Source organism: Nyctibius grandis, chromosome 26, assembly GCF_013368605.1.
Source record: "Nyctibius grandis isolate bNycGra1 chromosome 26, bNycGra1.pri, whole genome shotgun sequence".
NCBI lineage: Eukaryota > Metazoa > Chordata > Aves > Nyctibiiformes > Nyctibiidae > Nyctibius > Nyctibius grandis.
The window spans coordinates 6,705,662-6,714,721 of record NC_090683.1 but is presented as its reverse complement, the minus strand read 5'-3'; the positions used below and the strand labels follow the sequence as shown (position 1 = coordinate 6,714,721).

The 9,060-nt window shown below is 62.7% G+C and overlaps 1 protein-coding gene across 1 annotated transcript; it reads right to left on the bottom strand.

Moving 5' to 3' along the window:
• Positions 1-255: 255 nt before the first annotated feature.
• On the bottom strand, positions 256-2,205 carry EIF1 (eukaryotic translation initiation factor 1). The gene is made up of 4 exons (XM_068418734.1): positions 2,037-2,205; positions 1,653-1,816; positions 1,402-1,503; positions 256-1,085 (listed from the first exon to the last, which is right to left on the bottom strand). The coding sequence occupies exons 1-4, from the start codon at positions 2,065-2,067 to the stop codon at positions 1,041-1,043; spliced, it is 342 nt and encodes a 113-aa protein (XP_068274835.1). The 5' UTR covers positions 2,068-2,205; the 3' UTR covers positions 256-1,040.
• Positions 2,206-9,060: the final 6,855 nt, after the last annotated feature.

Sequence of the window (9,060 nt, the reverse complement as noted above, 5' to 3'; positions counted from 1 at the left end):
CTCGGGCGCAGGGAGGGAGTGACCCACTGCCCCCCACTCGCAGGGTGTTTACTCTGACTCAGGCAGCGCAGCACAACACCCATGGGGCTTCTCCTCCCCCTCCCGCAGCGGCCCCCGGGGAAGCGCTCCCCCCCCAGGGCCCTGCAGGGCTGCACCTCCCACCCCAGCACTGCACCCACCAGCGCGAGGGACCCACCAGGCTCCTGCTCTGACACCCCTGCAGCACCACGCCAGCAAAGCACCGCGGCTCCAGAATGCCTTTCAAAAACCATTTTTATTTAAATAAGACTTTAAATACATTACAGAAAACATTAAAAATGAAACCAAAAGCCTGTTACTTCACAGGGCATTAGGCAGCGGTTGCTAGTAACACATAAGCTCTGCGGCTCTATCTACAATGATACTCGTTACATCAGTCCAAAACTGATCCCTTGTCAGAAGTTTAACCCACGTAACGGTTCCTTGGGGTGCACCAGCCCGGTCTCTTGGGGCTTGCAGGGTACCAGCGCCTGCCAGGCCTCAGCTGCAGCCATCCAGCCTTGACGTCACTCTTCGGTTACTCTCCTCGTTCAAAGTCAGGCTTCCCCAAATCCCTGTGCCACCAGGAGCCAACGCTGCCCAGCAGGAAGGCGCCATCTCCCCGCGCCACGTCACAGCTCGGCGCTGCGCTCCGTGCAGGACCGCAGGAATTGCCGTCCACGGGAAGGGCAGAGCAGCTGGACCGAGGAGCCATCCGGGCAGTCCCTGGACTGACAGGCCGAGTCCCTTGGCTTAACTTGGAACATCTGGTTACTTTTAGCTTCAGGCTGGACCACACCAAACGCCCGATTTACCTCTGTGAAATGAGGGACAGCAAGACGAGATAGCATGGGCTCTTGTCAGTTTATTACATCACTGAATTACACTAGTCCAGACTGAACAGTGGACCCAAAATCATTACATTACACAAACCGGCTGGTTTTAAACTTATGACAAGGGACAGGTGGGAGTTTCATGGTAAGGAAATCTTCTTGCATAAAGCTTCAGTGACCCACAGGCACTTAAAACCCATGGACTTTCAGCTGGTCGTCTTTAGCCAGTCCAATCTGCAACAAAGAAAACACACTTTACAGCACACCGACGCAGAGAGGCCTCCGTGCGTATCTGTACGCCACCCACGCTGCAGAACTGCCCAAGTTCTGCTCCCCCCTAAAGCACGGAACAACGATTAGACTGCAACTGCGAGCGCTCACTGGATGGTATTTGCCTCAAGCAAGAATTTCAAGTAGAACAGAAAGAGCTTCCTCTGTCAGCCTGCTCTTCTAATGCTACGAAAATCAGCCCTTGCATGGTTATTAAAACAGAGACTCAGGTTGAGTTCAAAATGCAGCTCGCACGCGCAGCAGATTGAATAAATCCTACCTCCACGAGGAACTGGCATATGTTCTTGCGCTGGTCACCTTGCAACTGAATCACTTCTCCATATTCGGGGTGTTCAATCACAGTACCATTGCAGGCGAATTTCTACCACGAAGAGAAAACCCTCCTTAGCTCGACACAAACCCCAGACACCCCTCCCAGATGCCGCAGCACCCCCCGCCCCCCCCCACCCGCAAGGCGAGGGGCTGCGCCCCGGCCTCGGGGGCCCCTCCGGCACCCGCCGCAGCACCCACCTTCTTGAACGCCTTCACCAGTTTCTTTTTATCGTAATCATCCGCGATGCCCTGGACTGTGGTGAGGGTCTTCCTGCCGTTCCGCTGCTGGATCCTTATATGGATGTAGTCCTCAGTGCCGGCAGGGAGCAGGTCATCACCCTTACTTGCATCAGCAAAGGGGTCTGCGGAGAGCGCGCGTCACACCCCGCCCCGCCCCGCTCCCCATTGGCCGGCCCGCCCGCCCGTCACGAACAGGCCCCGCCACCCCCCCCCCCCCCCCCCCCCCTCCCGCGGCTGACGCAACCGGCCCCGGGAATAGCAACTGCGCCACGGGGCGGGGCCGGCGCGGGGCGGGGCCGCCAGGCCGCTCCCCCGGCCCCGCCGCCGCACAAAGGGCCTCACCGAAGGGTTGGAGGTTCTGGATAGCGGACATACGATACGCTTCCCTTCCCTTCCCTCGGCGGAGGCGGCGGCAGCGGCGGAGGCGGCGGCGGAGGCGGCGGGCGCGGCGGGCGAGCGGCTCTCGGCGGAGGATGCTCTCGCGGCGGCGGCTCCAGACGCTGTCAGGGGGGCGGGACTGGCGCCGCCCGCTTATATACCGCCTCCGCGTGACGCCAGCACGCACGGCGAGCGAGGGCGGCGATTGGCCGCCGCGCGGGAGCGTCACGCCGCACGGGCGAGCGCGGCCGCGCCCCGGCTGCCGCGAGAGGCGCCGGGCGCCTGCGCGGCGGAGGCCCGGGTGGGGGGGCCCGACGTCGCGCAGGGCGGCGCATGCGCAGCGCGGGGGACGCCCGGTGGGGCCTGCGGCCGCCCCGTGCCCGCGCCTCGGGGGCCCCCGGGGCCGCGCCCGCCCCGGCCCCGCCGCCCCCGGCCCCCCGATCCCCGGCCCCGCCGGCTCCGCTCCCCTCGCAGCCGCTGGGCCCAGCTCTGCGGCGGGGCAGGCCGGGGAGCGGGGCCTGGCGTGGGGCTGCTGAGGCTGAACGAGGCGTCGCCGAGGCCCACGGGGCTCCCGCGGGTGCACGGGGCGTTTGCCCTCCCGCCGTGTTGTGGGTTCCAGCTTATCTCCCGATGAGCAGAACACGCAGTGACCCCCGCGCTGCCGTCCCGGGGGTGACAGCCGCGTCCCGCTCCCAGTTACCGTGCGTGGGCCCTCGCAGCCTGGGTTTGGCTTCGCTGGGCCCAGCACAGGCCGATTTATCCGCGCTGGGCTCCACAGCCTCACCTCTGCGGGGCTTTGTGGGTGACTTCTACAAGCTGCAGCCTGAGAAGACTCAGACTCAGACTGGAGAGCTTGCCAGTGGATGTACGCTTGTCACTCAGCTGTCACCACGATGACAGCCACACTTGAAGCAAGCAGAGAGCCATATGCAGACAGAAATCAGGATTCTGTATGCATTTTCCAAGGCTGCTTGGCAGGGAGATGTTCCAAGGACACCAGGGTGCTGCAGAACACGATGTTCTTGAGAGAGGGCTTGGGGGTGCCAAGGGGAGGTGCTCAAGGTATCACCCGAATCTGCCTGAAAAGGGAGGTTTTATTCTCTTTAAACACGTGAAACAAGTCCCCTTGCACTGACTGCATTTCAACTCGGACAGACCTTGGCAAACTTAAGTCCTTGCAGGGTGAACTCGGTGCCTCTTCGCTGTCTGTCCTGCACGGCCGGTGCAGCGTGGCTGGCGTTGGGTCATCGCCTCCCTGCTTCCCAGCTGTGCTGCACGGCCAGGGCATCGCGATGGCCTGGCTCGGTCGGGGCATCCCAGTAACCCTGGTCACGGTGCTGGGAAAGGGGCAGCCTCTGGCCCTTTGTAACGCACTGAGACAAAGGTGTTTTCAATAGTCAGCTCAGCAGAGCAACGAGCCCAAATGTGACCTGGAGTGGGGGTGGAGATGTGACTGAACGTACTTCAAAACCAGATGTGTTTAATCTGCTTCCGAGTCCTCATTCGGGGGCCAGGGGCCTGGGTCTCAGTGTTCAGTACGAGCTGCTAAAGATAAACAATTTCCCGCTCTCCCGGTGCCTGCTGTGTGGCTAAAAACCCTCCGCGAGCTGACGAGTGTCTCCAGCACTGGCTCAGCGCGATGTGGAGCGGGGGCTGCTGGCAGACGAACATCACATCCAGCTCAAAGATGAATTACGTGCTCTAAAAATACACTGAAACCCCAGATATGAAGAACAGTAAATCTCCTGCACAATTAATGGGGTCAAAAGCCGTACAGATCCAGACGGAGCATAAACGCTCCTCTGGGAGCTGGTCAGAGCCGCACACCGAGCGGGAGCGTTGTCCGCAGGGAGACAAGGGGCTGCTGCGTTGCATCTGTTGGGCTGTGGATCGTTTATCCCGGAGCTTGTCAGCTCCATTTAGATGTCGTGCGGCTTCAGCTCCCGCTCTGGAGCTGTTCCTGCCTCTGAAATACGTATTTTTGACAGATTATTGGCACCTGGGAGTGCTGCCGTCTGTGGGTCCTGGCAGCCATTACAGGGTTTGGATATTGCATCATTCTTGGAGCTTTTATTTAAGATAAAGACAAATTGTTTATCTTGCACCAGGTAGAAGGAATAATTTGTGTTGCTGTATTTCAGTGTTTCTAAGGCATCTGTCACTTTTGTATGTCTGTATATGACCGATCCGCTGAAGAACTGGCTTAAATTCTCATTACAATGTGAATTTGCTTTACAACCATCACGAACAAGCAGATGGCTCTTCTTTCTCCTCTTTTTCTGATCAGATGTTCCTTCTTTCCCAGGGAAGGACTCGTCTCGAGCAGCTGCACGGTGCTGTATCTGGAGAGCAGCGAAGCAGTTGGACATTTACACTGCACCTTTCTGCTGGAGAAAAGCCCTTCCTCCAGCAAAGGGACTGTTGATCGTATTCAGTGCCAAACACCAGAGTCATTGGTACCTCCTGTCTCACGGCTGCTGCTGGGCAGACTGGTCTCACGGCTGAGCCAGGACGCCCAGGACGCCCCAGAGAGTCAATTTATCAGCGTTGCTGCAGAGTCACAGTGTCCGTACGATACGTCGGGGTTTGTATCCGCCACTGGACCCCCAGAGCCTTTGGTAAAATACCGAACGAGGCGCGCGTGTGTCAGCGCCCAGAGCTAAGCCCGTGGCTGGCGATGGGCTCAACGCTACCTGGGAAATGTTAACAATAATTTTTTGTCCTTCAGAGCAGGATTCAGAGCTGGCACCTGAGTCTTGGGTGGCTTCAGCTGGGCTCCGGGGCTGAGCCCCCCGCACCCTCCTCACCTCTGGCCATCTTTGGGTGCTCAGTCCCGGCCTGTCCTGCCTCCCAGCCCGCCTGAGCAGGTGCCTCCTCCCGGGGACACGTTTCTCCCGGGCTCCCCACGAGGTGGCAATGCCGATCTCCTTTGCAGGAGCAGCTCCCGGCAGGTAGCACCGAGTGGCTGCAGTTTATTTCATGCCCAGTGCCTGGCAAATAACCACCTCCCTCCATCCTCTCCAGGCTGAACGGTGGCTCTGTGCCCAGTGCGTGGGGCCGTGGCAATGTCTGGTGAGCTGCCAGGTGTGTTTTAGGGTCAGCAGAGAGGGCCCAGAGCCACCTGTGTCCTGTGACACCTGCGTTATCATCCCCTCACTCACAGACACCACTCTGCAGTCGTGCTTTGGGCTGGGGGTGGCTTCTGGAAACCACCCTGTCCCTTAGCAGCCAGGGTCCTGCAACGGTGGTTCTGGGTGCTCACGGGGCTCTTGGGTGGGCGACCAGCCCTGAGTTACTGCTGGTCTCTCCCGTTTGAGTCCTGCAAGGCCACTTCACCCTGTGCTCTGAGGTGGGGGCTCTTGGTGCCCTCCCGACACACCTGGGAAGGAAGGGATCATCCCGGCGTTTGGCTTCACTGCATTTCCCGCAGCTCAGAGATGCCCTCTGGGCTGGGACGTTCCTAGAAACCAGCTTTGCTCCTCTAACATCCTTCCTGCAGCCTCTGCGTGACTGCACAGACGGGGATCAGGATGAGCTGGATTTTTGATGTACAGTGTTTGATCCCATTAATCAGCGAAGGCAGCACTGCCAGTCGTTAGCCCTGGTGATTAACCTGCTCCTGGAAAGAGCTGAGGCAGGGCCGGGGTGAGCCCGGCTCTCATGGGGCCAGAGGCAGCGTAGGGAACCCCAGACTTTGCTCAAGTACCACCATTCCCTTTCCTCACACAGCTGGTCCTGGCTATTCACGTCCCAAAGCTTGCAAACCCCAAAAGTCTTCACTTGATGAGCAAGTGAGCTGCGCTCTGCCCACCTGAGGCCGAACCTGTGGTCTGCAGGACGCTCTCTGTGATACCCATCTGTCTGTCAGACGCTCTCTGTGATACCCAGCCGTCTGTCAGACGCTCTCTGTGATACCCAGCCGTCCGTCGGACGCTCCTGGGCGGGAGGCCCTGGCCGTGCTGTAACACACACATTCGAAGGAGGGTTTCACACGCATCCCCCCCAACGCAGCAGCGTGTCCCGGCGCAGCCCCCTCCCCTGAGATACAGAACAAGGGCTGTCTGCGGGCACGTCCCAATTCCTGCCCAACCCAGTGACCCCCGGGCACCACTTTGGCTCCTGGTGTATCACAATTAATGCTTTCTAACGGTGTTTATTTGCCCTCCCTCCCTCCCACTGCTCTGCTCCCCCTGGCAGGGGCCTTCCTCCGCACTGCTCAGCTTTGCCTTTCCCAGCACCGGCTGCGACACCTTTCCTCTCCGCGAGGTGCCAGGAGAGGTCTGAGCACGGGGCTCAGCCCAGCCCAGCCCAGCCCAGCCCAGCCCAGCTGCTGGGGCGAGCAGGCCCAGCCCTGGCTCACAGCCGGGCTCAGCCTCTCCTTCCCTGCACTTGTGCACGAGCAATGGGGGTGACGCAGCTGCCCCCGCCTGGGACCGTCCCGTGTCGGCCCCACACCGTGCCCGCCGGGTGGGCCTGGGGAGCCCCAGCGGGGTGTCTGCTGGAGAGCAGAGCTGCTGCTCCGAGACACGGTGACCCTGTGCGTGGGCCACACTGTCCCCAGAGACACCCCTGGGCCCTCCATGGCTGCTCCCCCCCTGCTTAGTGGCGGGGAGCAAGTCCGCAGGGTCTCCTGCAGCGGAGGGGCCCAGAGCTGGCGGCGAGGGCAGCTCGAGGAGTCGGGACAGGGAGAGCCATGGCGGGGTTCGCATCCAGCCTCTCCTGATGGAGGACGGGAGCGCGGTGCTGCCGGCACCAGGCGCAGCCAGCGCCGGGCTGACTCAGAGCTGGGGCGGATGGAGGCATTGCCCCCGCACGGCAGCTCTGCCTGCGGGCCCCGGCACGGCCTGCTGGCACACGCCAGCAGTCGCTCCTGCCAGGCACGTCCTGCTCTCCTGCAGTTCATCACACCCGGGCCGCGGTGCTGGGACGGAGAGCAGCTCCGGGAGCCGTGGGCAGGGGCTCCGCACCGCCGGCTCCTCGCTGGGATGCAGCGGGGCTCCCGCGCGGCAGAGGGACACCCTGGGCACGGGGGGCCAGCCGGGGACGTAACTCATCTCCCGCTGCCTCTGCCTGTACAGCCCCGGCCCTGCCTCCCTCCGTTCAGCTGGGTAGGGCCAACGTAGCAGCCCTGCCCCGCAGCCCCCCTGCTCACGTCCTCCCCCTCCTCTCTGGCTGAGCCAGCAGCTTCACCCGAGCCCGGAGGGAGCTCCCTGCTCCGTGCCAGGGAGAGAATCTGGGCCACAGAGAGACCCTGGGAAGGGTCTTTGCCGAAGGACTTGTGGGCCAGGCAGGGCCCTGCTGAGCTGGGCTTGCCCCGCTCCTGCTGCGTGGCAGCTCACCACTAGCACCGGCACTAGCACTGGGGAGGTCTGTGCGCACAGGACGGCCCAGTCTGGGCCCCTTCCTGCCATGCTGGGTGCCCAGCATGGGGATACCCCGAATGCACTGGGAGGAGCAGTGAGACCCTCCTCCCAGGTGCCCCCCCCCAGCCCCGTGCTGCTGACGCTGCCTTGCACAACTGGGACCGAGCAGAGTCCCCTGGGATGGCACGGCAGGGGCAGGGGCAGGGGCAGGGGCAGAGGCAGAGCCTCGCCACGCAGCTCTCCCCACGTGTCTGGGGCACTCCGAGGACCACGAGAGGAGCAGCCCCTTCGCTTCTCTCCCCTCCCCAGAGCGTTGCTGACAGCTTTGCGCTGCCCCGTGCAGCCCAGCCTGGCTGGGGTTACCCTCCTGCTCCTGCCAAGGGAGGAACCAGCCCTGCCATGGGACCAGCCCAGCTTGCCAACAGCCCAGGCGTCCTACCCTGGTGTGACAGGGAGAGGACACCGGGCTGAGCCCACCTCTCGCTGACCCAGGGGTAAAGGGACCAGAGACTTCTGGGGTAGCAGCAGCAGCAATGGTGAGCACAAGGCAGAGCCGGGCTCTCCCCGCTCTGCTGACTCGAGCAGAGAGAAGGGGCAGGTGAGGGCAAACGTCTTGGTCAGCATCTGCCTCGCTCCAGTTAGCGTTTCACTTACGAGGCAAAACCTGCGAGGGGTGTGAGCACGTCCCTGCGCACCTCCAGCCCCAGCCCGGCCCGGCCCTGCCCCACAGCCGGGCTCACTCATCCCTGCCTACACACAGCAACTCCCCGAGGGCCAAACACTGGCCGCGGGCCAGCCCTCCTCCCGCACGGCTGGCACGGCCTGGCCCTGCCTGGCACGATGCCCGGTGCTGCAGGGATTTGCCTCTTACAAAACACTTGGCCACGGCACCCACCCTGCCTGGCCAGGACAGGAGCCGGCCACGGGGCTGGCCACGCTCTGGGGTCCTGGCACCCTGGCTCCCAAAGCCCAGACCTGAATGGGGTCAGACTGGCCCCAGGGAAGGGGGAGCTTTGCGGGCACAGCCGGGCTGCAGAGGGCACAGGCTGCAGTGGCTGAGGGACACTTGTGGGGACCCCAGGCCCTGGTGCCTGAGGCCCTTTGGGGCATCGCAGCTGCAAAGCCCGGAGCCACAGCTCATGTTTGCTGCCATGTTCTGCAGCTGCCTGGCCCTCGCGTGCCCGCTCGCGCTGCCCGCGGCTCTCCCGGCACCTGGGGGCTGCAGCAGCAGCAAGTTTAGCTTGTCCCATGGCGCCAGGCAGCACGGAGCTGCTCAGGCCCCTTATCTCGGCAGGCCAGCGTGTGCCAGCCTGGCAGGGGCACAGGGAAACCTTACAGGCTGCACCTTGGGGGTTCAGCTGGAAAACAGCTCGGCCACAGCCCCTTCTTTTGGCTACGAGACGTCAGGGAGCCAAGCACCCACCTGCCTGCAGACCTGCCGGGCCTCACCCTGCAGCAGCAGCCCCGAGATGACACCAGGGACGTGCCCTCCCCAGGGGACCCACGATGCCCTCCGCTCCCCCCGCCGAGGTGCCTGCAGGCAGCGGCGTGGGCTGGGGTGCCCTGGCTGCTCCAGTCCTACCTGCCCCCAAAGCCCCTCTCTCTGCAGGCATTGCTGTACCGGC